This window comes from Acinonyx jubatus, chromosome E4, assembly GCF_027475565.1.
Source record: "Acinonyx jubatus isolate Ajub_Pintada_27869175 chromosome E4, VMU_Ajub_asm_v1.0, whole genome shotgun sequence".
NCBI classification, from domain to species: domain Eukaryota; kingdom Metazoa; phylum Chordata; class Mammalia; order Carnivora; family Felidae; genus Acinonyx; species Acinonyx jubatus.
Genome location: NC_069395.1, coordinates 43,134,149 through 43,162,068, shown reverse-complemented (window position 1 = coordinate 43,162,068; position 27,920 = coordinate 43,134,149). Strand labels below are relative to the sequence as shown.

Genomic DNA, 27,920 nt, shown 5'->3' with positions numbered 1-27,920 from the left:
CTGGGCTTCTGATTCTGTAGGTCTGGGGGTTGGGCCTGAGAATTTGCATTTCTAACACATTCCCAGGTGATGCTGACAGCTGCTGGTGGAGGGTGGTGTGGGGGGGTGGATACTCAGAGAACTACTGTACTAGGGCAAGCAGGAAGGCAGGAAGAGGGAGTCCTCCTTCTGGAGTAGGAGTGAACCAGACAGTGTGAAGGTCCATGTGGGTAAGGTGGTTTGGAAGGACAAAAAATGCAGAAGACAGAAAAATAGGGATAATGTGCAGATTGGGCAGAACAAAGGGAAAAGTCTCACTCCATAACAAATGCAAGTAGGGGGAAGTTGCTAGGTGATGGATGAGGGAGAGAGGTGAATTTCCACTGTAGGAAAAGCCAGCAGAATTGGAAATATACATGTTTTAAGGAGGCAGAAGAGGTGGAAATTTCTCATTAAGAAGTCAGAAGTGATGGTGTGTTTGGTGCTGGGGGGTGGGAGTAGAGACAGACGGGGGAGAAGTGCCTTCGTAGAGTAAGGGGGACAGCTGAGATGTGGCACAGGGGGTAATTTCAGGGCTGTGTGGTTTGGCTTGGTAGTGAAGCACAATAGAAATTGGGAGAAAGGGGGTGGAATTTAGATGTGTGACCTGCCCCGTAGCTTTCTTGCTCTCTGCATTTATCACATCACATCACACCCAGCAAGACAGCCCCCCTCCTCCTGGCTCATTAGGAGATTTGATTCGGCTTGGCTCCTGCTGTCAGCAGCTGTCTGGGGCAAGATCTTTATGCTCCCTGCTCCCTGAGCAGCAACCAGCCTTCAGCCAGCAGCAGAGCTCATTAGAAGAGGGCCCCCTGGACACTTGATTTTCAGCTCATTGGTGGCCGGAAAGAGTTAATACCTACGGCTTTGCTGCCCCCTGCACAGCCTCTGGGTGCAGAGGGAGGCAGCTTTGGGCTGTGGGGACTTCTCCCTGAGCTGCAGCCAGAGGAGCAGGGAAGCAGGTTAGTGAGGCTGAAGAGGAAGGTACGGGAGGAGTGCCAGGCGAGCTCTGTTCAGGGGCACCTCCTGCATCCTGCCAATGAGGATGGGCGTGCAGACTGTGCCCGGGAGCTGAGCCGCCGCCCGCTGGGTGTAGGCTGCTTCAGTATTTACTGGATGTGACAAGCAGAGAGAAGAGCTTTCAGCGGGGCCGCCTGCTGCCCGGCTCGAGTGGTGGGAGGTGTGTTGTGCGTGCATGCGTGTGTATATATGTGTGTGCACGCACGAGTGTGCCTGTGCATCCATGCACACATGTTCTTCACCCACCGAGGATCTGACTGCTAAAAGAAAGATCTACTCTTTCCCCAGAACTCCTTAGCCTGCAGCCTCTCTGACCATCCAGTTGGCAAAGACCTGCAGGCCATGAGGACCGGTCAAAGACAGTGAGTATGGCTTTTGCTTTTCTCTTTCCTCTTCAAGGTGCCCATGTGGGCTGATTGCATTATCCATATTTAATTAACCTGCCTCTCCATGCATATTGATTGCTTTCTCCCTGCTGAGACTCTTCGTTTCTCTTCCCCTCTTTAAAAATCGTTGCTCTTTGCTTTTAACCTTTGTTTTTTCCTTGAGTATCCTCTCTTTCCATTATGTCCCATCCTGTCCGCCTCAGAGTCACCTGTAACTTGGTGTCCACCTAAGAGGGCACATTGCTGCAGGCCTGTCTGGGCTCTGGTAACCCCGAATTCTGTCCCCTAGAAGTCAAGGGCCAAATGGAATTAGAGTCCCAAGATGCTGGGGTGAAGGAGGCAGCGGGGGCCAGAGTGTCCTGTAGATTCTTATTTAATCGAATCCAAGGCTGAGCTGAGTGAAGGGATGGTGGAAGGTCCGAGGGGCAGCGGTGGGCAGTGCTGGATTTGGAAGGGAGAGAGGAAGGCATGGAAGCAGTCCCGGCAAGCCAGTAGGAGCTAGCAGTGGGAACGGGAAGAGAGGCAAGGCAGTGACCAGAGGCCTGGTAACACCTGCCCCCAATGACCTTGCCTGCCATGTACGTGGGGAGCAGTCCCTGCTTCTGTTCAGCACCAGAGTAATGAAGGCCCCTGGCACAGGCTTCCCGTCCTCTGTGGCTGTTTCCCATAAGCAGGAGGAAATGAGGCAGAGGTGCCCCAAACAGTGATTTCTTGCAGCTGTAGGAGAACCTTAAGGCTGCAAAGAGCTTCGATTTCCTGACTTCTGGCCAGGCAGGTGTGCGCACCATTAGGACAAGGATGAAGGAGACGTCCTCACTGGCAGGGAACATGATCTAAGCTCAGTCGCCTGGGGATGAGCTTTTACACAAAGTCTAACTGGTTTTATTTATTTATTTTTTAGTTTAGTTTTAAAGCAGTCTTTTAATTTTATTAATTATGGTATTATTCGAGACGGTATTTCAAAAAGTATTTGTTGAAATGTTCCGTGTAATATCAAAATAACTTACATGGAGTAAGATCGAGTGGGGACCGTATCTATCTAAATTAGGTTTCTTTTAAAATGGATTCTATGTTTGATGTCAGGGTTCCCCGGGGGAGCCCTTTATGGATAGGCTGCTCTCTTCACGTGTTTCTTCCTGTCATTTTTGTGGGAACAAAGGGTTTGAAGTACTGAGAGTGGGACCCTCAGGAGAGAGAGATGATCAGTCGATGAGCCCTCAGCCTCAGTATCCCCTTTCCTGATGTCCTCCCTGCTTCAGGTCGGGAACAGGCCAGTGCCCAGGCTGAGGAAGGTCAGGCAGCCTCCCCATGGGCAAGACAGAGAGGTTGGCATATTCATTTTGTCAGCTTGTGCCTGTGATCCCTGCAAAGGAGCAGGCCTATGCCGTGACAGTGCTCGATGAGCCTTCACCTTTCCTCCTGCTTATACCCTCCCAAGGCTCCTTGCATCCCATCCTTAGAGGAAGGCGAGAATCAGAGAGGCAGCCAATCAAATAATTCTAGAACAAGCGCTGGCCACCCACTCCCCACCCCTGGCTGGCTGTTCACTTGGGGCCCACCGGAGTAACACAAAGAGAATGGTAATTTTTGGCTTGCTAGGCCCATGCCTCCCTCCCCTGGGGCATGTGCCCCACTTCACTGTTGATGGGCTGTGTTTTGGGGACGTAGGAGCCACCCAGCAATTTGTCCCTGTTCATCCTTAGTTGGTCACCCTTCCTCAGGACAAGCAGGCATTTGTGGGGAGCGGGCTGTGTGTGGGAAGGTATTCTGTCAGCGGAAAGCCATCCAAGAGGATTTGTAGCGCAGTCAGATAAGAGAGGGTGGTCCCCCTCTTACAGCAGATTCTTTGATTTTAGGTGAGAGGACGTGAGAGGGATTTACCCCTGTGCCCCGCAGTCTTATCTCCCGCCCTGACGTCCCTGCACACCGGCCAGAGGGTTAACCGTAAGCGTGTGCCTGCATGGCCGCTTTACTGATGCCACGCAGGTAATGATGCTAACCTGTCTTCCCGCGCCTGTCCCTTTCCCCTTTCTCCCCTGCTGTTTGAGCCTGCCCCAGCCTTCTAATCCCACGGGTGGTCCACTTGCATCCAGCCCCTCAGGCCATCTGTGTGGACCATGCTGTCCTTCCTGGGTGCTTCTTGCAAAGTTGTGGCCTTGCAAACGGGACCTGCCTTAGCGCCAAACCCTCCTATTGACTGGTGGGACTCATGGGGTGGGACTGTGCATGAGCTTGTACTGAACCATTTAGGGACCTCTATACGGTACTGGAACAGGGAAGAGAGATGAGGGCAAGCTTTGATTTCTGGTTTTGTGTTGTTGTTGTTGTTGTTGTTGTTGTTTTTAAGTAACCTTAACCTTTGACTCTCACTTCTGCTCCCATTATTTCAGACCTAACTAACAGGGTTATAATTCAGGTCTCAGCTACACAAGATGGAAAATCAAAACCATTTGGCCCCAAAGAATATCTTGTGGAAGATCTTTGCAAACTATTTGGGAGAATCACCGTTGTCTTGGTAACAAGTATACCCTGTACACTGGCCCCTGCTAAACTTGGTTAGATGGCTTTTGTGGATTTGCCATTTTTTGAAGTCCTCTTAATTGCTCTTCGGGGGCATTGACCTGACTATTCTGTGATTGATGATTCTGGGGCACCGAGGAGTGAATGTACTCCCTGAAAGTTGGGTTTTGGCCTTGGTGCAGCCAGAGCAAGACCTTTACTTGAATTCATGGAATGTGGTGACTCAGGGGCCCTTAATCAGTTGCTCACATGGCCTGGTGTCAGAGCACCCTGTGATTTGTAAGAGTGAGTGGACATAGCATGCTCACCATCGCCGGAGATAGAATGGCTAGCACCAATGTTTTAAAATGCCACAAAATCGATGGCTTCATAATGCGCCTGGCTGAGATCAGAGGTGGGAACATAGGACGTGCAGACCCAGTTTTCTGCAGGAGAGGGGATATTTCTGGGAACTTGGATGTTCCAGCTTTAAAAGGCTCTCGGAGATGGGCTGTGGAATACAAATGTCCACCCTTGCCAAATATAATACCATCCCAGTTGACGTTTGTTGGAGAAGCTGGGACAGGGATGAAAACCCATGTGGAGTGAAAGGAAGAGATCGAATTGGATGGCTTCTAATGTCTCTGCCCAGGTCCAGGATTCGTGAAACAGGGGAAGGGAAAGCCAGGCTGGAAGAACTTCCCTTCCACATGGAAAATAACTTCTATAGGACTATTTCTGTGGCAAATTGTTACCAGTGTGCATGTGGTGGTGCCCTTTTAGGTCACTCCAAAGTCCTGATTTGATTACCCCAAACCCTTCCCACTTACCTTTGCTCTGCATGCGAGGAGCTGCCACGGTTAAAGGTCCAGGGTCAGTAAACTTACTCTGTCAAGGGACAGAGAGTAAATATTTTGAGTTTTATACAGTCTGTATTGTAACCATCCAACTCTGCCCTCGTGCTTGAAAGCAGCTTTAGACAATATGGAAATGAATGGGTGCTGTCGTGTTCCAGTAAACTTTATTTACACAAACAGGCATCTTGTGGGGCCGTAGTTTGCTGATCTCTGGTTAAAGGTTAAAAGGCACTAATGTTGTAAGTCAGAAAGAGACATTCGCGTAATTTCCCATTGGATTCTCCATAACAGAGAACCTTTAAACATCTTAGGAAAATAAAAAGTACAAGAATTTTACACATATGTGTTAAAATTGTAAACATGCTGATTGAGATAAGCCAGAATATAAGTAGGAATATGAGAGATGAGTGAAGTCCATGAAAGAACTGAGAAAGGGGTCCTGGTTCTTGACCATTCATTGCAGTCACCTATGGGTGTTGGTCCTTGCTGGTCCGTAGCCATTTATGTATAAGTATATATATCCCCCCGGGTTTTGGGATGAGTGGGGAGAACCTGAGTCAGAATTAATTTGCCTTAAAGCTTCATTTGTGTGCTGAGATTCTGTGGTCTGCACCCCTGTCTTATGCGAACAACTCTCTACCCTCTGTGTGGGTACCACTTCCAAGGCTTTGCAATCAGAAACTGCTGCTCTTGCTCCTTTGCCCTCCTAGTGGGAGAGCAAAATGTGGATTGTTATTTTGTCTTCGCCGTATTTCCTTTCCCTACAGAGAATCCCAATTTAGAAATTCTTCCAAGCTAATGACCTTCATTGACTTACTATCAAGTTGAATGTTAGCTTTGAAAAAGCCTTAAGCCTCTAGGGGGTAGGGTACCTATTACCATTCCAGTAGTCGAGTTAGGGAGTGAGTATATCCCTTGATCTTCTAGGTATCTCTCCTCTTGTTCATGAAATCTTTAGGGACCGCCTGGGGCAGGATGGGGGGTCAGGGGAGGCAGCTGAGGCTCCTGCAGCAGCAGTTCCGGGGGGCTTTTCTAGAGCTGACAGGTACGATCACAACAGTTCCCCGTCCTTCTGCCCTGTGTTGTTGCAGGAACAAAGGGATGAGGACCCGCCTGGGATGCCTGTCTCACAAGTCAGACTCGTGTAGTGATTTCACAGCTATTCTTCCCGACAAACCCAACCGTGCTCTAAAGTGAGTAGTGCAGCCACCTGGCATTCCCAGGGAGCTCACCATGGGGTGCCCACCTCAGGGCTGTAGGACCTGTTCTTCTCTATTGAGTTGTTGACCAGATGAGCCGGGTGACAGTAAATCCCTGCCACTTGGCAGCTTCTTTTATATCCCTAAACGCGAGTGCGTGGATGTGTACTTTCCTTTTCAAAATGCATGATTTAATTCAGAATAGGAACCCTGTTTTTACTTTTTTTTTTTAACGTTTCTTTATTTTTGAGAGAAAGACAGAGTGTGAGTCGGGGAGGGGCAGAGAGGGAGGGAGACACAGAATCTGAAGCGGGCTCCAGGCTCCGAGCTGTCAGCACAGTGGGGCTCGAATCCACAAACGAGATTATAACCTCAGCTGAAGTCGGACGCTTAACTGACTGAGCCACCCAGGTGCCACCAGCTCTTTTTACTTTTAAGAGAACCATATTATCCACCACTCTTACGAATCTGTGATGAAGGATACTCCCTGGTTCTACTTAGTTGGCCATCTGAGCTCTTAGTTTGGAAACAAGCACTCAAAAATACTCTAAAAATGTGTTTAGGTTCAGATAATCTGGATTCAGTGCCTGTACTGTGCAAGTACTGTGTTAAATGATATCCTAGATGTTACCTTCTTTAACCCTTGTGAGGTTCTGGGATGTGCATCATGATACCCTTTGCACAGGTGAAGAGATTTATGTCACAGTAAAATATGGAGTCAGAAGCTCAGCCTACCTTTTCTGACTCTAAGGCTGGCTTCCTTCCATTGTTGTCTTGGCATCTTTATATCATGTGCTTACTTAGCTTGGTTTTTTAGACTGAAATCTAATGTACTCAACACACTGAATTCCAGTACTGAGGTTTGCCATCAGTTACTTAAGAATGTACCCATCGACAGTGACAGAACTGTAGGAATCCAGGTGTGGTTCTTCGTCTGTAGCCCTTCCTCTCATTGTTCTGATTTGTTTGCCTGAGCAAATCTCAATGGTTGCTGATGGCGGGGCAGGGGTGGGGGGTCATTTCAGAAATATTCAAGAGAGATGTTTCTTCTTTCCTAGGAGACTATCCACAGAAGAAGCCACGAGGTGGGCAGATTCCTTTGACGTGCTTCTCTCCCATAAGTGTAAGTAGAGTCAGGTCTCATTGTGTCGCAGCAAATCACCCGTTTAGCAAAAGATGCACCAAATTCCCACCATGATCCAGGTACTGTACTGGGTGCCCCACACAGCTCAGGTCCCTGCCCTCACAGAGCCTCCTGCTTAGAGAAGTAGATGGATAACAAAACACAGTTTAAGTGTAGTGGGAAGAGGGTCTTCTTTCCTGCATTCTGGGTTGAAAGTATGGTCCCAAGAAGCCTTCATATTTTCAGCAGTTCTGGCAAGAAAGAATTCAGTTTAGGGAGTTGGAGTGATGGGCTCAGTGGGAATGACCGTCTAGTTTCCACCCCAGATCTTGTTTATAAAATTAAATGACCTCCCTCCAAGTCCCTGGAGAGCCTTGGGTTACTCATCCATCAAATGTATATTCTGTGCATTTTGTTAGTCTCTTGAGTTGGCATAGTTTTGTGTTTTCTTGTTGCTTTTTATTTTGGGGCTTTACTACTCCGGCTGTATCACACTCCTCAGTTTCTGGATTGGTGTGGTTTTTACTAGAACATATTTCTGCTGCCCCTTCTTTTCTGTTTTCCCTTTTCCTCATTTCTCATGCCTTTTGTCCCCCAACAGATACAGACGTAATCATGCATATTTTGGGGTGGGAAGGGTGCTTTGATGCCGGCCAAACTTTCTAGCTCTTGCTTTTTTCTCATCATAAGCAAGTCCAAAATTATCAGGCTTTGAAATTCTACTGGTGGGGTGTCTGGGCAATTTAGTCGGTTAAGCCCCAACTCTTGATCTTGGCTCACATCATGATCTCAGGGTTCGGTTCATGGGTTCGAGCCCCTGCTTAGGATTCTTTCTCTCCCTCTCTCTCTTTGCCCCTCCCTCCCCCTGCTCATGTTCTCTCTCTCGCTCTCTCTCAAAATAAATAAATAAAACTTAAAAAACAAAAAAAGAAATCCTAGTGGCAAGAAATACATAGGAGTGGGCGAGCAGGGGTGAGGAAGAGAAGAAGGTCTTTTGCAGAGGAAAGGTTTTACCCAGACCTTCAGAGTTCCTTTTATACCCTTCCTGCCAATAGTAGAAATCCTGATTGATCTGGGTACAGAAGGGTAGCTTTTAGCTTAGAGTCTTGTTTCCACTTAATTGGGGAACTTGATTTTTGTAAGAGGAGGTTAAGGGCATTGGCTGATATTCAGACCTATGTTCTTGATTTTGACCCAGCTCGGCTACTAGGTAATTGAGTGGCCTTGATGGAGTCCCCCAATCCTCAGATGTCTTTAGAACTGGTTTTTCTCTCTGCTGGATGGGCTGTTCCCTCTAACTATGCCCCTGATCCTAGTAAACTAGTTAACAAATGCTCTTGAACAGATTTTAAAATGAAATGTGAGATCTAAGACTAAGCATATATTGTAGCAAGTAGTTTCGTGAGACACATAGTCATTTGAGTGTTCTGTGGACTACACTCAGGAAGGAAAACAAGCCAGCATAGGTAGAGTGTGTATGACATGCGGCTGTACCCCAAACAGCCAGCTTCTGTGGTAAATTTGCCAAGGTAATGGCATATGTTCAATAATACTTTGGATTTGGCAGGAAGGCTTGTTTTTAGGAGGCTATTTTTTTGACTTGTTTTCTGGAGTCACATTAGGCTAGACAAGTGTCACTATTAATTTACACCTTCTTTCCTGGCTGGATTTACTTCAAGGTCATCTTGAAGTTTGGTTTCTATTTCAGCCTCATAACTGACTCACTTAGTTCAAGTCCCTGAGGCTGTTTCCTCATTCTGAAATGGTGATAGAAACACCTGTGTACTACCTGTCACCTGGGTATGAGAATCTTCACAAGAAGACACCTTTATTGGGGTTTTCTACTTAAAGGTGTTGTGTAAGAATATGGTGGTATTTTTTTAATGATGCTTATTTATCAAATGCAAAATAAATGTGCCTTAAGAATAAGTTTGCAAATTTGGCTGCCAGTTATTAATGCTGAGCCATTAGAGACAAAGCTTATGGTCATTAAATTAGCGGATGGAATCTTAGGGTATATTTGAACTGCTGCAGTGACAAGACCTGGAGATTAAAAGGTTTACTTTTATTTGTTTGATTCAGTGACTTTTAGAGCTGCAGACACTTGGTTCTCCTTCCATCCTGGATGTATTTGGTTTCCAGGAAGGCAGTTACTCCTTTCTGAGATGGGGATTCCACTAAGGGGCCACCACATTGCTTCTTTGTCAAGGCACAACAGAAATAGGTTGTTTTGGACTTGGAGGTTCTGTGATCCTTCCTGGAGTCTGATGTTCTGTTTTGATTTCTGTTTAGCATAGAAATAAAAGGCCAATGAGCGAACATCTTTGAAAAGAAAGAGGCCTGTATTCACAGGTCACTGGCAGAATTTCCGTAGCCTTCTCTCTGTGAAGGCTAGGGAGGAGTTGGAGCCCAGGTTACCTTGAAGGGTGTTGACAACTTTCTTAAAGTCTAATTAATTTGGGTTAATGCTGTGACTCAATTAGGGCTGATTAAGCTTTTCCAAAGGGATTGCATGTGTGCTGGTCCCTCAGGAGGGACAGTGGTTGATCAGAGGTGTGCAGGGCTTTCAATTAAGATAGCAAAATGTCCTAAAAAGTAAAGAAAGGAGAATCACGAATGAGCTCCGGAAACAATGTGCTTTAGTCTAGAACCCACCCCCCTGGTAATCCTCTGTATGTAGGCAACTGTCCTCCCTGAGTTTTCTATTTCAGATAATTCTTTTTTTCCCCCATTCTCAGTTTATAGAGCATCTTTACCTTCCCTACTCTGCTTGAGTGTTTTGGGCACTCATTTATTTCAATAAAGGTGTACTAAGTGTTCATTATGTTTGAGGTCTGTGCTAAGCAGTTGGTTGGGGGTGGACAGAACAGGACCTCCCTGGTGGAGAATGCAGCCTTCTGAGACGTGGACATAAGAAATAATAGTGTGCTGACTACAGGCTAGGGAGTTTCAAGATTTCAGATAGAATCCTGATATTGGGTGTTCCTCTTAAATTCCATTTTGTCAGTATTAGAAGTCCTTACTGACCTGGCAGCAGCGGGTCTGTTTTTAGTTTAGAGCATTGTTTGCACTTAATTGGAGAATATGCTTCTGCACAATTAAGTTAAGAACATTAGCTGGTAGTCAGACCTGTGTCCGAATGATTTTAACCCAGTTCTGCTTCTAAATAGCTGGGCAGCCTTGATGGAGTCCCTCAATCTCTTGGAAAACCTGGTTCTTCATCTCTACAATGAAGGATCTGGAATACGGTGTTTCAGAGACTGGATCCAGGACTACCCTCTTGTTCTAGGATGCTGTCTGTAGCAATCCCGGAGACTGAGCCATAACCAAACACCTACGGCAGGTGGTTTGAGTCAGCGCTGCCTGCAGGGTTACGTAAAGCTGCTTCAAAGCTGAAATTGTTCAGGCAACCAAATGAGGGGCTGAAGCACCTGGGTTACGAAGCCTTTCCTCCTCGACAGGGTCCCACCATGTAGGGAGCTCTTCTCAGGCTCAAACCTCAGGAAAAGAAGAAAGAAACTTCATTTTTTAAACTTTAGAAAGAGAAAAATCTGTAAAGCAAATATTTGGACCAATTTGATTTCCAATCACATTTGCTTACAAGTGCAGGACCAAGCTGAAGAGATACCATGGAGGTCTGGGGGACAGCCACTTGCTGAGGGCTTCTTTTTTTTCCCCCAACTAACAAATGAAAAATGAAATTGCTGGTGACTTGATCAGCCAAAGAAGGATTTCTAATGTGGGTTAATTTGGCGTCTTTTTCCCGCTCATCCAGGGACAGTTAGACTTGGTGTCTGTGAGCTGTGCTCCTTACACTGCCCTGGAGGGTTTGTGTGTATGCATGTGTGTGTGCATGTACATGTACACATCGAGAAGACTTCCTGCCTCTGCACCTCATACCCAGGACAGCAAAGACTCCCAGTTTGTGGGAGAATTCTTTTCTGATGGGTTACGGGAGAGTAGGCACAAAATTGTGTGCTTTGATTTCCTCCTGATGTTCGTGTCCAACTTTTAGTGGGACCCTCAATCCTGAACTCTGATTCAGTTCAAACTCTGAATCTTCCTCCTTCCTTTCTTCCTTCCTTCCTTCCTCCCTCCCTCCTTCCTTTGTGTGTGTGTGTGTGTGTGTGTGTGTGTATGTGTGTGTGTATTTTCACATAAAAGTTGGATTCATTCCAGTTTTAAGAAGAAAGTGTAGACAGGGTTTCTTCCCCTTTCTCTCACTCACTTTTTTTAGCCTGATCCTATACCTGGATGACAGAACACCTCACCCTGGGCATCCATTTGGTCCTTGGCTTTGTTGCATTGTTTGCCCAGAGCATGGAGGGTCTGTGCTGACCTGTCCCCACCAGGCCCAGGGAATGTCAGGCGAGTGGAATAGTATAATTGAAAGCTCTTTTGCATTCACAGAGTTAGTATCCACCTCTAAGAAAAGGAGACCAATAAATAAGGAAGCTGTTGGTTTTTAAAAATTGGCCTCTTTGGGATAATGATTGAGATATAGAAAAATATAATGACTTGATCTGGTCACACAGCAACCAAGCAGAAAACCCAAAACAAACAACAACGTTAAGATTACGAGCTAATGAAATTCCTTAATTATTCATCCGAATGGTCATTAACTTTAGAATGTACAGTTTAAGTATCAGGTTTCCATTCATTGCATAGCCCTCCCCACATCCTTCTCCAAGCCAAAAAATTCTGGAACAGTGTTACTCAAAGTGTGATCCAAAGAAAGCAGCCCCAGCAGCTGCTGGGTACTTGTAAGAAGTGAAAATTCTGGGGTTTGGTCTCAGACCGACGGAGGCAGAATCTCTAGGGATGGGACTCAGTAATTTGTTTTTCCTCAAGCCCTCCAGTAATATTTATGCCCACTAAATCTTGAGAAACACTCTAAAACATAAGTACGTAAAGCGATGAATCTGGAGCATCTTGGTGACACAGGTGGCCTGTGCTTTCCAAGAAACACACTGAAGACTGTGTTACAGCCTTCCAAAGTTCTAAGGCAGCACAACCCTTTGATGGTATGATGCTACCTATGCAGCGGGTATGGTGGACGGTGTTTGCCGTAAATAAACAAAGGTGGCAAGTGTGTTTTCTGGATAAACTGAGGCTAAGGGTTAGAAAGAGGTATGTGAAGGAGACACGGATGGAAAAGAAGTTTCTCTTCCTCTTTGCCAACCTCTCTACATTGTTATGATCTTTACTTGCACCCAGGAATGTGGGTGCATTTAGCCTTTATAGAAGGAGTGCCAGGAATAGATAAGGTAACTATTCAAAGTCTGCTGGAAAAGGTTTGAATGAAAAGCAATTGGATGGGCCTCCAACATCCATTCTGTCGCTTACTGGCTCTGTGACCTTGGGCAAATTACACAACTTCTCTAAACCTCGCTTTCCTCATCTGTAAAAGGAGAATGATAAGCCTTGCCTTGCATAATTGTTTGAGATTTAAATGTGGCTATGGTTGTGAAATGCTAAGTATGATAACATGACGTAGAAGGGCTCCACAAAAGAGAACTCTTTTAATTATTTTTGTTATAACACAACATTAAATTCATCGAGGAAACAGATTTCATGCTTTCTGTATGCTAGAGATGGCATCAGCTTCTTTCCATGGGCAGCTGGGGGTTGAACATGAGGGTTGGGTGGGGACTGTATTAGAATCGTCAGGGGGGGTGCTTATTCATATTCCATAATACCTCACCCCCTTCGTGTCATGAGCTTTTGGTATCCTTTCCTCATCCCTTCCCAATTTCCCTTCAGTGTATGTGAGAGAATCCCCCCTGGGGATGTAGTTTTTAACAACCCAGCAGGCGAATCTGATGTGGTCCCTCTTTGAGACTCCCTGCAGTGTTCCTGTATCAAACTAATTAGATAAATATTCCTGGACATTTAATTTTGGGAACCTTTTAGGTGATGGACTGGTGTACCTGGAGCTTTATAAGACTTCCCTTGTATTAAAGGAGTCATTTGTGAATGCTTTTACCCATTAGGGACATTTTTCTTTGTTTCCCTTTCAATAGAAAACTCCTTGCTAATTTCTTATACTAGTTGCGGATACAGGCCCTAGCTTGGTTTTGGTCGTTGTTGTTACTTGACATAGCTTCTGCTTGATAAAATAGAAAAGAACATTGGAATAGGAGTTGTAAGACCCAGGCTGTCCTTAGGCTTCTGCTACCACGTCCTAGGAATAAGAAACCATCCAACCTTAGAGCCTCACCATTTCTTTGTGTCCAATGTAGGCCTTAATCTCTCATATCCTTTCTGGCTCGAAGAGTCTAACACCTGTCAAATCCTACTACTGTTATAACATACCATTTTGCTATACGTACACTAACAAAGTGAAGATCATTGAAGAAAATTATGTTAATCACAAGGCTGAAGTATAATTAGCATGCCAGTTGCTTGCCAATAAATGTCAGTAACTGGAAATAGTTTGTCCTCTAAATAATCTCTTTACCTAAACCTTGCTAAGCCCCAGTTATTTGTTTAAAAACCTTTATTTTATAGATAACACAAAAGAAAGACTTTGATCCTAACACTGTTCTCATCACAGATTTCAAAGGAGTGAACTCAGTTCTGCATCAAAGAGATTTTTGACTTCACCATTAGTATATGCATCCTGGATTTTATAAATAAATTTGCCTTTCTTATCCTCTGACATTGAAACCCATTCACCAGTTTATTTTTTCCTATTGATCAGGGATGCAAGAGAACTCTGGTGTCTGGGACAGCGCTTTGGTAAACAGAGAGGTACCCCCAAAATATTTCTTGCGATCTTGTGTTTTTCGAAGCCTGGGAACTGAGCTGGGCTCCAGCCCACCCCATGCCAGCTGAATCAGGGCTCCTGGACGTCGAACTATTACCTAAGCCACCCTCCCCACTGCACCAGCTGTACTGCTCATTCATAGTGACCCAGTTTCGGTTCTTATGTAAGCACCCTGCATCACAGAACTAAGAGGAAGATGCCGGCAGCAGGCAGCACGTGTGGCCACGGGTATGTTCTTGGAGATTCTGTGCATGCCCAGGGGGATGCCAAGATTCTGCTGAGTGTTCCAGGAATTCTGGACACGAGCCTCTCCCTTCCTGCACTAGATAGACACTAATTTCAAAAAGATGTGTAATGTTCATAGAGCCTTGACTTCTTAGAATGTCATACAGAGAAAACCAAAATGAAATTAAAAAAAATGAAATTAAAAAAAAAAAAGACAGATCCTTTTGTTTCTCTCTCATCCTCCTGAACTATTCACCACCCACCACCTTTAAGTTACCAGGTTTGTCTTGGGGCATTAGGCATATTTATTCTGTATGATGGCACCTTAAGCCCCAAAATACAGGCTTCATGGTCACTAACTCGCATGGAGCACTCCCTGAGTGTCGGGCCCTGCGTGTCCTAACTCCCTTCACCCCCAAAGCTCCATAGAGCAGGTACTGTTAGGATCTGCATTTCACAGATGAGGGAACTGAGGCACAGAGAGGTTAAGCATAGTGCCCAAGGTCACACCTAGCTAGTGTGTGTCAGATCCAGGGCACAATCCCAGGCAGAATGGCTCCAGGGATCAGAAAGGAGTCACTCTTTCCTTCTACTTGGGATCTGTGGGGACTCAGAAACTCCAGGACCTGGGTATCTGGGAGGGAGCAGGGTCTGGCATGCACAGGGCCCCAGGCTGGAGAGCACAGCTCATGCAAAGCAGGTCATGCTGAGAGATGCCCGTAAATGCTCATGAGCCTTTCAGAGATAAACTGGCATCCTTCATTCTAACCAACTGCAGTTTATGGAGAAGCAGAAGGGAAGGAGAGGGTCCTGGTGGAAAGAAGGAAGGGGGAAGAGAGGAGGAGGGGCAACAAGGGTCAGAGGACAGAAGAAAAGAGAGAGACGCTGGGAAAAGATGCTGAAGAGTCAGGCGAGGACCAGACAGAGTTTGCCGGAATGAGGTGGAAGGGGATGGAAGGAGGAAGAAAGGATGTAGCTGAGGAGGAGGAATGGCTCTGGCTCTGGTCCCATCCCGTTCCTTTGCTGGGTCCCAGAAGCGGGAAAGGTGGGCCAGGTGGTCTGTACACAAAGCCCACTCCCGCCATCTGCTCTGGGAAGGGGAGGGGCTCCCACCCCTTCTCACATCCATTGTTCCCAGGTGAAGTTTTTCTTTGCACAGTGACCCTCACCCCTGCCTCCAGAGCCAGCCCTGGGAATATGGAGGGTGGTGAGAGATCGGGGTGGAGAGGGGTGGGGGAGCAGAGGAGGAGGGCTGTGGGCAGGCACAGTCTGTGCAGAGCTTTGTGAGCTTTTTCTTTACCACAATCTGTTCTCTAGACACTACTGCTTCTCAGGTCTGGACCCTCCCCATCTCTCCTCAAGCTCTTCTTTTGAAATCCCTGACAAATTTTAAGAGCCATATTTTGCTTTGGTTCCCCTCCCACTGTGTCTGAAACCAGCCCTGGAAATGCAGATGACCGCATTTTTGGGTTGAGGCTGCCTGAAAGCACTCGGCATCTTTACAAGGTCACTCAGCCGTGCTTTGTTACAGTGTCCCCAGGCCACCGTTGGGGAATGTGCCAGTCTGCTCTATGTGACGCTGCTGTGTCTCGGGAAGAATGCTCAGGGAGGTGCTGCGGGAAGAAGAGAGTTTAGGCCTCCATTGTCACCACAGATAAGGTGATGGCAGGTGTCCTCCTGTGGGAGAATCTCCAGCTCTGTAAGCTAGGTGTCACATTTGCCCCACTGTGATGTACTTTCAGTGCGACAGCTTGATTTGGGGTTATTGTCCATCCCTCCTTTGAAGGAAGAGATGACGTGAGGTTCTCCGGCGATCACGAGAGGAGACACAGGCAGAGGGGTCTCTGAAGTCACACAGATGTGTGTGAACCCACTGTCCCCTGTTACTGGCCATGTGACTCCAAACATTGAACCCAAACTCTCCAAGTCTCACTTTCCCTCTTTGTGAGACAAACTCCCGTCCGAGCTAACATTTACTGACTGCTTGTAATGAGCGTTGGGCTCTTTTACGTGGATCGCCTCATTCAGTTCTCAGAACAATCCAGTGCAGTAAGTCCCAGCATTATTCCCATTTTACAGACGAGATGATGTGGGCTTCAAGATGTGAGGACACTTTCTGAGGTCGCACAGATTCGGACCCAGACGGGCTCTCTGACTCCAGAACCTCTGCCTTGATAATAGGGTTGGTGTGAAGATTGAGTGAGTTGACATATGTAGATTGGACAATGCAGAACTGGTTCGGGGTAAATCCTCAGTGCATTGTGGTGATGATGTTGCTGAGGAGGAGGACAGAAAACAATCAGCTAAGAGCTGTGTCTGGTGCAGGCCTGATTTGCAAAGGGAGCGCAGAGCAGACTCTTCCCCAGGGAGAGTTAATAAGATCCAACCCCTCACTTTACAGATGAAGATGCTGAGACCCAGGGAAGTCAAATGTGTTGTCCAAGGTCATAGAGCTAATTATGGGCCTGACTCTGATCAGAAGGGATGCTCCCAACTGGGACAGTGGTGCTCCCATCCCAGGTGGGACCAGAAAGGTTCTGTAGGCTGCCTCAGTGAAGCTGACAGGAAGTCATGAGCTGGGTATGAGTTTGCCATACATTTACTTCAAATCCCCATTCCTCCTGAGTCCGTCTCCATGGCTTCTAATGTAATCCAGTGCCCATCCTTGTCTGTAGGTTGTTCTTCTACCCAAGATACAACTCTGCCTTCCACAGGGACTCTTTCGATTTCTCCCCATCTCATCTATTGCCATCATTCCTGGAAACCTCACCATCCATGGAGTTACTCGTGGCCCCCTTGTCTTGGGCTGAGATAGCACTCCCTCCACCCACCCCCCCAGCCATTGCTGGTGCAGGCATCGTTTGGGCCCCACCATGATGCAGAGCTGGAGACTGGACTCCTGACTCACATAAGAACACCTGCTTTATAATTTGGTGTCCATGCCACTTATTAATCATGTGACCTCAGGCAAGTTGTTTAACTTCTCTAAGCTTCACTTACTTCTCTACAAATGGCAATAATATGAGGACCTATGCTATAAATATGCCAGAGGTACCTAAAGCATTTAATTCAGTGCCTGGCCCAAAGTGCTCGATCAGTGCCTGTGGTGGTTGTTTTCAAGATTCCTCCTCTAACTTCAACTTTTTTTAAACCTCCTGTTTATTCTTCTCCCCTTTTCCTGTGTCCCAATGTTTAGATCCTAAATCCTGCTGTTCTCTGGGTTTAAGCTTCCTTTACCAACCTGGACCTGATGGTCCTTTCTTTGACTGAGAGGCACATCCCCAAACTAAAAGTTCTTGCTTCCTTCTTGGTGCATCGTAACCTTGTCCAGGAACTAGAACCTAGGCCTTTACAAGTGTTTGCCTGTTTCTTATCATGTTCCTATTCATTTTTCCAAAGTAGCTGTTGTCAACCCTTCCCAAACCCCTACCACACACACTGGACTTATAATTATTCAATTAATTATCTTAAATTATTGCTCACTATCTGTGACCCTAGACTAGCTTTTGAGTTCTGTGAGGTGGTGACTTCATTGATTTACTCATGTTGTATCCTGCAAACCTAGCATATGGAGGCAGACCACCTTCACAGGGACTTCACCGCGACTTCACCGCAAATTAACGAAGATCAAGGCTGTTCAAACTTATGTTATCTCAGATATGTCCCTTCCCTGACCAATTCTTTCCGTCTTCATCCACTCTACTTTCTTTTACTCTACTCTGATTTTAAGGAGCACAAGTTCTTCTGCTTCTTCTGGGTCCCCCTCCTTCTCCAGAATTTTCCTTCACCAGATACATTCTTTCGTTTCTTTAATCTTTTATCTTCCCTTGCTCTTTTCCTTCTGCCTGCAATACATCTGGAAAGATCTTGCTGTGGAGTCATAGGGACCTGGTAGGGAAACTTGGCTTTTCTTGCCAGCTGTGTAACTGGGACATTGCTTCGACTTCTGCAAGTAAGCCTTATGTCTTCATTTGGAAAATGAGAGTGCTACTATCTATGGATCAGCATTGTTGTGAAAATAAATTGAGCTAGTGTTTGCAAAATGTCCAGCAAAAAGTATGGCATATAGTAAATAGATAAAACTCCCTGCCCCAAATCCCAAATAAATACATCAAAATAAGACCCTACCATCCCTAGGTCCCACCACCTTCTCCTGCTAAAATCAGACAGGAACTCCTTCCTTCATTTTCTGGCACCCAGACTAGAAACTTCCTGGTATCTACACGCAGCCCTCTTCTCTCCATCATAATTCTGTTCTCAGGCTTACTTCTCTACCTTCCTAGGGGTAACATTTTATTAGTTAAACTCTTTCCTTTAATTTCAACTCCTCCTATTCAACCAGTCTTTTCTGATTAGATCCACATCAAACATACTCAAGACTAACAAAACAAAAGCACAGAAAACCGCAGTTTTTCCTGACCTCCTGTTTCCTTCTAGTAAAGCTATCTGATCTTTCTACTCCCCTTCTTGCAAGAGACATCTGAGTTCACTGTTTTCTGCTTCCTCTCCTCTCATTCACCACCACGTTCACCACAGTGTGCCCAGGATCCCCGTTACACCACTAAAGCTGCTCCCTCCCATGGTTGCTGAATCTCACCACCGAATCCAACAGCCACATCTCAGCCCATAGCTAGCTTGACCTCTGGGTAGTGCTGGACACGTGGCCGCTTCCTCCTCCTTGAAACGTTCGCTTCCCTGGCTTTTTGCAGTGTTGTGTTATCCTTCTATCTCTCAGGCTCTTTCACAGACCTCTTGATGTATCTTATGAGTGGGCTCAATAATTGTTTACATTATTTTTTTTAATGTTTTTTTATTTGGAGAGAGAGTGAGAGCAGGGGAGGGGCAGAGAGAGAGAGAGAGAGAGAGAGAGAGAGAGAGAAGGAGAGAGACAGAGAAAATCCCCACAGACTCTGTGCTGTCAGTACAGAACCCAACTCCGGGCTTGAACTCCCGAACCATGAGATCATGACCTGGGCCAAAATCAACAGTTGGACGCTTAACTGACTGAGCCACCCAGGCACCCCAATAATTGTTAACATTATTATTATTGTTGCTGTTATTATTATTATCATTATTAAACCCTAATCTTCTTGAACTATTTCTAATTACTCGAACACTCTTAATTCTAGGCCTTCACTTGTGTGGGTCCCCCTTCCTGCCAGACTCTTCTCCACCTTCTCTTCCCTTCTTTAACTTAGCTTCTGGCTCTTCAACTTCACATCTCAGCTTAGAAGCTTCTCCCTCCTGCACATCTTGCCTTTCCTCCTCAGGTCTGGCTCAGGCACCCCTTCTGGGTACTTTCCCAGCAACGTCTGCTTTCCCTGTCATACCACTCTTCATGTATACCGTAATTACCAAATTATGTTTTCTTGGCTCAAATAGCCTCTCACTGTAAGTTCTGAGGGCTTCGTTGTGCCTATTTTTTAGCCCCTCGCAGAATGCCTGGGTCCCATAATGGGTGTGTGCGAATGAGTGAATGGATGGGTGGAGGTGGCATTATTGCTGTGTTGGATTGGGAATTAGTATACCTTATATTTTTAATGCTACATAGTATTACCTGTGTGAACTCTGTCAAGCCCCTCCTCCAAGCTTCTTGCTCTATACAATTGAGAAAAGTTCAGCAATATTCCCGAGGGCACTTTGCAGGTGCTCTCTCTTTTTTAATCTGCACAAAGGCCCAACACAGTTGAGACTTTGATGAAAGGAGATAATGTCTGCATCTTGTCTAGCATGGATGGTTTCCCGAGCAGCGTTCTCTTCACCAATGCCATCAGTGAAGGCAGAAAGGTAATGTTCTTTCTTTATCTGTAACTTGATTCAGGTTGCTTGCAAGCACTTGTTTTTTGTTCAATGGACAATAACACGAAATCTAACATTAACAGCAAACTTTCAGCTTTGCCATTCAAGGTATTTATTTAGTCTCTTCTGATTTAAAAACAGCAGGCTCGTCCAAGTAACTCTTCCAAGTCACTTTGAATTTACTCTTTTAATGTTTTTTTTTAATGTTTATTTATTTTTGAGAGAGAGAGAGTGAGGGAGGGGGGGCGTAAGGCAGAGAGAGAGGGAGACACAAAATCCAAAGCAGGCTCTAGGCTCTGAGCTGTCAGCATGGAGCCCAACGCGGGGCTCGAACTCATGAGCCGTGAGATCATGACCTGAGTTGAAGGTCAGGTGGTTAACTGACTGAGCCACCCAGGCGCCCCTGAACTTACGGTTTTAGATAAATGCAGTGTTTTAGCATTCTCTCCCTGCCCTTTCCTTCCCACGCCCTGCCCACAGTGGAAAAGCAGCCGGAGAAGGCCTTTGGCCTGTGGTCTTTAGGTCCTCCTTGCATCCACTGATAGTGTCCATCCGCTGCTTAGAGACCACCTTGCTGAGCCAGCTCTGCCTTGGCTCTCATGGGCACTGAATCTCCTTGGAGGCTTCCACAGCTCCAAATGGTATTCTACCCCGCCTCTGCCTCTAGCCCCTGCTACAGGTGCCTCTTCTGCAAGCAATGGCAATCTCCTGGCAGGCAGGCAGGCTAGCTCTCAGGTCTGAGTTCCTCAGAGCCTGTGGAAACTTCTGGATTACCTTCGTAAGAACTTGGAGGAGACAAGGTATGGAAAAAAGAGCATCCACAAGGGTTTTTATGGGCAGGGATTTTATGACCTGTTTTCTGATGTAAGTGTTTTGTGCATTAGTAGTTTATAAAAGAAATCATTGAATGAGTGATTCTCTAGTCATCTCTCTGCCTAATCATTGCCACATTAGTGTTTCATGCTGTCTTTGATTCTCATTTTATCTTGGATTTCTACTCCCTCTTCAAGGTTTTAAACCCAATGTAGGAATGAGGGTGAGTGGGGCCCTGAGCCAACCTCTCATAGGAGTCTAACCTATGTTACCCCCCTCTTCCTTCCCTGGCACAGGAGCAATTTTATTTACATCCTCCCTGATGGAAAACAACCTTACATCATATTCTGCTTTCTCCATACTCCTTGTCTTAGAGGACCATATGTCTTGTCTTAAGGTGACCGTATGTCCTGGTTTTTGCCTGTGGTGGTCAAGGTTTATGCCCATTGTCTCTGTGTAATTAATAGGCATGCCCCTCTTCGCTCTCAAAAATGTCCTGGCTTAGATGGTAAATTTCATGGCTACTCTGCTTTTGATAAACACGTGAAACTCAGGCCTCCAAACTTAGATTTCTTTTTGATTTAAAGCTTGGCTTTGGGAATTGCATCAAAACCCTTTTCTACCCCAATTTCCTGCCCCTTGCAAGTAAAGGCTTGGTTTTTATGACTGTTGTTCTAATGAGGGAATTATAACATCTATTTTTTTTAATGTATGTTTATTTATTTTTGAGAGAGAGAGAGAACACAAGTGGGAGAGGGGCAGAGAGAGAGGGAGATACAGAATCTGAGGCCTGGGAAGGCTCCAGGCTCTGAGCTGTTAGCACAGAGCCTGATGCAGGGCTCAAACTCATGAACCTGGAGGTTATGGCCTGAGCTGAAATCAGGTGCTCATCTGATGGAGCCACCCAGGTGCCCCATAACATCTATTTTAAAGACAAAGATACCCAATAACTTTAATTAGGAGAAATGAAAATGTTTCACAAAAGAAAAAACAAACATTTAAATATGGCAACAGCATGGCACCACCAATCCATGATCCTGGGCAACACATTGTCCTGGTGCACATTGGTGGGCCTCAGATACTCAGGTGATTCCATCCCTTAGAATTAAGAACTGTTAACATATTGTCCTTTTGACAAATTTTAGAAAAGAAAGAAAACATTGTAGCCAGAGTCTTTTTTTTTTTCTTTTGATTAGAGAGAGAGAGTGGGAGAGGGGCAGAGGGAGAGAGAGTGAGAATCCCAAGCAGGCTCCACACCCAGTGCAAAGTCTGACTCGGGGCTCGATCTCGCAATGGTAAGATCATGACCTGAGCTGAAATCAAGAGTCAGATGCTTAACCAACTGAGCCACCCAGGTGCCCTCAGAGTAATTTTTAACCAATGCAGTCACTTTATTCTAGGCTATGTCTGCCCATCCCCTGAGGACAGTTTGTAGAAAGCTGTAGCTCTTATTTGAATAGTGAAGAGTATGTTGAGGGTTAAGATAATTCATAAAATATATTTTAATATAAAAACATTAGCTGAGTATATAGGCAATCAATGAATGTTGTTTTCCAAATCTATGTGGTAACCCTGCTCATCTTATTCTGATTAGAATCAGAGCACGTTGCTCTGTTTTGGCAACATGCATGACATTGATTTTATTTTATCTATTTTTTTAAATGTTTTTATTTATTTTTGAGACAGAGACAGAGTATGAGCAGGGGAGGGGCAGAGAGACAGGGAGACACAGAATCTGAAGCAGGCTCCAGGCTCTGAGCTGTCAGCACAGAGCCCGACATGGGGCTCGAACTCAGGAATGTGAGATCATGACCTGAGCCGAAGTCGGACACTCAACCGACTGAGCCACCCAGGCGCCCCGCATGACATTGATTTTAAAAAATGAAAAGGTGTGTTCATCATTAAGTCATTGGGAGAAAATTATAGTTAATCTTAATTAAAACACGTAATTTGGTAAGCAGGATCTTTTAAAATAAAGTATCCATGGGATGAACCATTAAAACATGGGGCCTCAAAAGGTTTTAAAAGAGGCTGGGAATCTTTTGCAGGCAATAGAATGGCTTCAGCGACTGAATTTCAGTAGGGTGTTTACTTTCAGAAGTTCTTCTGGTAGTAGTGAAGGATTTGCCCTGAGGCATTCACACCCTCCGGTAGTTTGTCTTGTAAAAGATTGTTTTTTTAGGGTGGTTGACTTGGATTAGGGTTCAGAATGCATTACGAATATCACTTTGGCCTCATTAGACTCAGGGGACAGCTGACTCTGCATTAGGGGACAGAGAGTGACCACTGAGGGCTGATGAGCAGTGACCAGGGTTTCCCACAGTCATTATTACTGTGGCTTCCTAAACATTTCTCCCTAATATCACTCTGATCCTTGAGTAGGAAGCAGAGGCTGCCTCCGGGGATACCGGTGTGTTTAAGAGGTAGAGTCTCCAAGAGGATGTGGAGGAGCAGTGGGGATTGGACAATCAGGGCCAGTCTCACATTATTACTGCCTTTCTCTCTTTCATCTACAGTCCGTGAGCTTATGCCTCTTCCTATCTCTCTTCCTTTTCACCTTCCCCACACCCACAGATGGGGTGGCCGCCTTCCGCGCCTTTTTGAAGACCGAGTTCAGCGAGGAGAACCTAGAATTCTGGCTGGCCTGTGAGGAGTTCAAGAAGACCAGATCAACGGCAAAACTGGTCTCCAAGGCCCATAGGATCTTTGAGGAGTTTGTGGATGTGCAGGCTCCGAGGGAGGTGTGTTGGCGGTGGCGAGAGTCTTGTAAGACCTCTATCCATGGCTCCTGGCTCACATCTCTCTCTTGGTGGGGGTTTGAGCCAGTCTTGTTGGGGACTGTCTTCTGAACTGCGCCTTGCTGCTCTGATGGCTCTTAATGAAAAGAGGATCACTTCTAAAGTGCACAGCCCAGGGCTTCTAAAGAGGGGCTCTATTAGGAGTGCTTTAGTTGTCTTTCAAACATGTGCCTGCAAGACCTGTGTTTCTATAGGGATTCTGTAAGGATAGATGCCATTGAATCCATGTTAGTTTTCCTAGTGGAAGGCAGCACAGGTTAATGGGATGAGCATCCACTTTGGAATCTTATTCCAGTCTCAGCTCTACCAGTTAGAAGCTGTGTGGTCTTATCTGAGTTATCTAGTCTCTCTGACTCCCATTTGCCCCAAAGTGAAAGTATACCTTTCAAGACTACTCTGAGTATTAGGGATAAAGCACCTCGTCAACATCTGTCACTGCCTATTAATGAGTCATTACAGTCATTTATATTATTTTATAATAAGTTATTATCATTTATAGTAATAAAATGAATCTCTATATATGGCTGTGCTGAGTTATAAAACAGAATTTTACTTGGGAGGATTTTATAGAAGCAAAATGTTTGCTGTCTACGAGTTTTGGTGTGCTATATACCTAGGACTCTTCAATTATTCTTTGACTTGGGAGGTGGGAGGTCTTTGCCCAGTGCCCAGGATGCTGTAGACCCTTTAAAATGCTGCTTAGAACAGAGATGTTCATTCTAACCATAATCTCTCCTCCTGGGGCATTTATTTCTTTAGTGGTTAAGAACAAACAAGAGGGCAAGCTTCCTTTAGGGAATCCACATTAATACTTACCTTCAGTCTCACTCTTTGCTTGACATCATGAAGACCCCTGGATTAGGAGTTAAGTGATTTGGGATTTTGCCTTGGCTCTGTTACTAACTTTCCATACTGCTTTAGAGCAGCCTTTTAGTATCTCTTTTCTTCAGTGTCCTTATCTGTAAATTGAGACAAAGAATGTCTGGTCTTCAGACCTCACAGGATTCTTGCTGGGATTAAAAGGGATAACCTCCATGAAAACAGTTTGAAAAGCATGACTAAGCTTACATATATAAGATACTGTCATTAGTAATTATTACATAGCTAGGAGCAGTTGCCAGGCACCTTGGCCCTTGAGGGCCTGTGACCATGCTCTCTGTTTGTGTCTCCAGGTAAACATAGACTTCCAGACCCGAGAAGCCACGAGGAAGAACATGCAAGAGCCATCCCTGACTTGCTTTGACCAAGCGCAGGGAAAAGTACACAGCCTCATGGAGAAAGACTCTTATCCCAGGTTCCTGAGGTCCAAAATGTACTTAGATTTGCTGTCCCAAAGCCAGAGGAGGCTCAGTTAGACCTCAGATGGGGACTCTTGGAGATCACTGGCTTCCCCCCTCCCCTTGCTGCCAAGACCATATTCTAATGTGAAATGTCATAGGTGTTCAAAAAGCAATGGCGTTTAGTTTGGGAGCCTGGGGGATGAGGAGTGGATGAAGGGCCATTCCAAAGTAAGATCCAGTCACCAGAGCTCGGACTCTATTCCATTAACCCATGTTTGTGTTTTGGTTAGCGGTAGCACCTTGCTGCTGTTACCCTCCTTCTGGGTCAGCAACTTGCCCTTCACAATGCCTTGGGTCATTTCCGCTGAGAAGGCAGATTTGCTATGCTGGGCTAATGTGTAAATAATGCAAATGCAATTCCCACCACTTCCACACCCTCCTCAGTTAGGATTCCTGGCTCTAACTTGTACTATACCCCTGTGAGGAATAGCTAGAAGACTCTGGCTCACCTAGGTGATTTGCTGTCACAATGTAGTGGCCAGTGCTAGTGTAGGAGAGAGGTTTGTGGGGAATCCCAGGTTTCTAACGCTGTCATTGACAGGTGGCCTCTGGGAGAAGGGGCAAACTTCATGGAGCTGGCTATTTCTTCCATTTCCACTAGACCAGTGTGAAAAGCTGTCATCACTGCCCATCTTAGCCTAGGAAATTCACAAGACATTTTTACCCTCACAATTCCATGAAGGGTCTTGGGAGATCTCTTATATGATTTCTGATGTGGCATCTGCTTTTAAGAAAGATACAGCTTGCAGATCTTCCTTGATTCTACCAAGAAGTATTCCAGAAGTCGAATGACCAGGGAACATAGCTCCAGTAGACTTTTGTGCAATGGGGCGCCATATAACCTCTCTGTTGCTTAATGTATTCTCCGCCGTCACCTCCCTGTGGCATCACACATCACTGATCTCTTAGAATGACAGACAGCTTGGCAAAGGGAGGTGAATTCCCATAGCATGGACAGCTTTCATGGTGCCTAATACTTTCCTTGTCTCTCCCTGTCCCCCTTCCATGCAGGTCATGTAATTATGATGGGGGAGAATGGGAACTTAGTCTGTAACTCTTCAGCTTGCTTCCTGGGAGCATGCTTTCTTAGAAAGGTCTCTCTCATGAGGGCCATCTTGGCTATTCAGCAACTTCCTTCTTGATCTCTGACCTTTTGGGATTGAACATGGAACAGGAGGTGAGGCTAAGATCACTGTGAACATCTGGCTGTGGAGAATCTTCCTAAAATGCTTTCATGGTACCCTGAGGCTCCTTTTGGAAATGTGTCAGGATACTCTTCCTTGGAGGGTGAGCGTAAAGCACCCTAGCTTCCTGAGAAAAAAGTGGACTTCGGCACAAATTTGCAGTGCCAGGGATATGAATCCTCAGCAGAGAGACCAGAAAGTGGAAGAGGAGTCTGGAAGAGGCTGGTCTCCAGGTGGACCAAATCGTAGAGAATATGGTGGAGTTACTATTGGGATAATTCACAGCCGGTGGATTTGGAGTCATTGCAGATCTCCACAACTTTCAGCTTGACTAAATGAAATAGCTGCGATTAGGCGTAAGCTCTGGAGTGCAGGCGATTGAGAACTGGGCTGAAGCGTTCTCCTTTTGTGGGGTGATGGGCCTCTTTAGGTACACAGGATTCTAGTGTTTGCATTCCTGTCCAGTAACTTTGTGAATTTCTTCCTTCCTTGGCTGCAGCTAGACAAGTTCAAGAAGGCTCTTGAGTCCCACTGGTGTTAGGGTCCATTGCTCCACCATGACACGTTGTATCTGTAAGTGAGGGCTGGTGAGTCTGTCTGAACCATCAAGGAGAGAACACATACCTCTTAGCCCTCACACCGAAGCACTCTGTAAAATCTCATGTTCAAGAACTCCGATGCCTCAAATAGGTGTTGTTAGTTAGATCAGGTAGTGTTCCCCTGCCCCCACTGGTAAAAAACCATTCTTAGCTAAAGCTGCCAGAATTAATTTAATGATCAAATTCTTGAACAGGGTATTTTAAACATTGTTTACATATGAAATGTAAATATTGTCGAATGTCAACTCTACTGTCGAATATGAGGTGCATGTAAATTGGAACTGCACAGAGTTATGGAAAAATGAAATGTTTCAGAGGGGCCTTTTTACCACTTCCACTATCCCCAGGAGAAGTCTGAACAAGACTGTTGTGCAGTGGCCTCACTTGAGGCCTAGAGTTCTTGCCAACCATTGGTGGAATGAAGGCTGCAGATGGTGGTGTCATGGCGCCCAGTGACTTCCTCCCACGATGGGGAGGCGTGAAGGACCAAGCTTGGGTATCCTGAATTTTGCCGCTACGTGAGCGTATGTGGGCATGTGTCTGTGTGTAGAGGAATGTGATGGCTATATTTATGGTACTCCCGTGGAGTGTCTGCGTGCATGTGTGTGTGTGTGAGACCATTGTGAGCATGAGTCCAGGACACCACAGAGACCATCTTCCCATGGGGTAGAGCTGTCCTCACACCCTTTCTGTCCTGCTTCCCACAAAAGGCACAGAGCTCTCTGCTCTGATGCCTATGTTCAGGCACTTAGGTCATGCCAACCCAGATTTTGGTCTGTGACGAAACAAAGAGAAATGTTTACAACATCTAGAGCAATATCAAAGCATACCTCATCCATGACCGTCCATGTCTCCCGGTCCTGCCCTCTTGCCCGTCTCCTCTTCCACAAGCCCTCATCTGCCTCACTAGGTGGGCCTCTGCAGGTGCCACTTCTTCCATTTAAGGTCTTCCTTTTGTCCTCGTGCCAGGCTTGTGCTGTGGACTGCCTTCTGGGCTTGAGGCTTGCTCTGGGCCTGGGACCTCTGAAGACCCAGGGCAAGCCAGGGCAGGAGGCCAGTCAGAGCTGTGATCTTTAGGACTGCTCTCCACCCCCAAGTGGCCTTTTGGCCCCACTTGCGCGTCAACCTGTTTTTAGGCTAGGTGTAAGATTTCCCATTGCCTTTGGCAAACCAAATAGACCATAATCAGTAACAACCATTCATAGCCCCGAGGCACCTTTGGGGTGAGGAAGGATCCTCTGAGCATGCCCAGGCTCACCCAGAAAGCCTGTTACAAGTGCTCATTCCCAGG

General features: G+C 46.0%; 1 protein-coding gene across 11 annotated transcripts in view; it reads left to right on the top strand.

The window, feature by feature from the left end:
• RGS8 (regulator of G protein signaling 8) overlaps window positions 1-26,936 on the top strand; it is a 130,212-nt gene extending 103,276 nt beyond the window's left edge. For 4 of the 11 annotated variants that reach the window (XM_053209807.1, XM_053209808.1, XM_053209809.1 and 1 more), the window contains 6 exons: window positions 1,327-1,400; window positions 3,281-3,410; window positions 5,872-5,973; window positions 7,038-7,102; window positions 23,283-23,449; window positions 24,679-26,936. In XM_053209807.1, coding sequence (XP_053065782.1) covers window positions 3,385-3,410; window positions 5,872-5,973; window positions 7,038-7,102; window positions 23,283-23,449; window positions 24,679-24,861 — 543 coding nt within the window. In that variant the 5' untranslated portion in view covers window positions 1,327-1,400; window positions 3,281-3,384 and the 3' untranslated portion in view covers window positions 24,862-26,936. Of the gene's footprint in view, window positions 1-470; window positions 1,199-1,326; window positions 1,401-3,280; window positions 3,411-5,871; window positions 5,974-7,037; window positions 7,103-23,282; window positions 23,475-24,678 lie in introns of those variants that run through there. The other 7 variants (XM_053209804.1, XM_027074396.2, XM_027074393.2 and 4 more) reach the window with 4 other exon arrangements.
• Window positions 26,937-27,920: the final 984 nt, after the last annotated feature.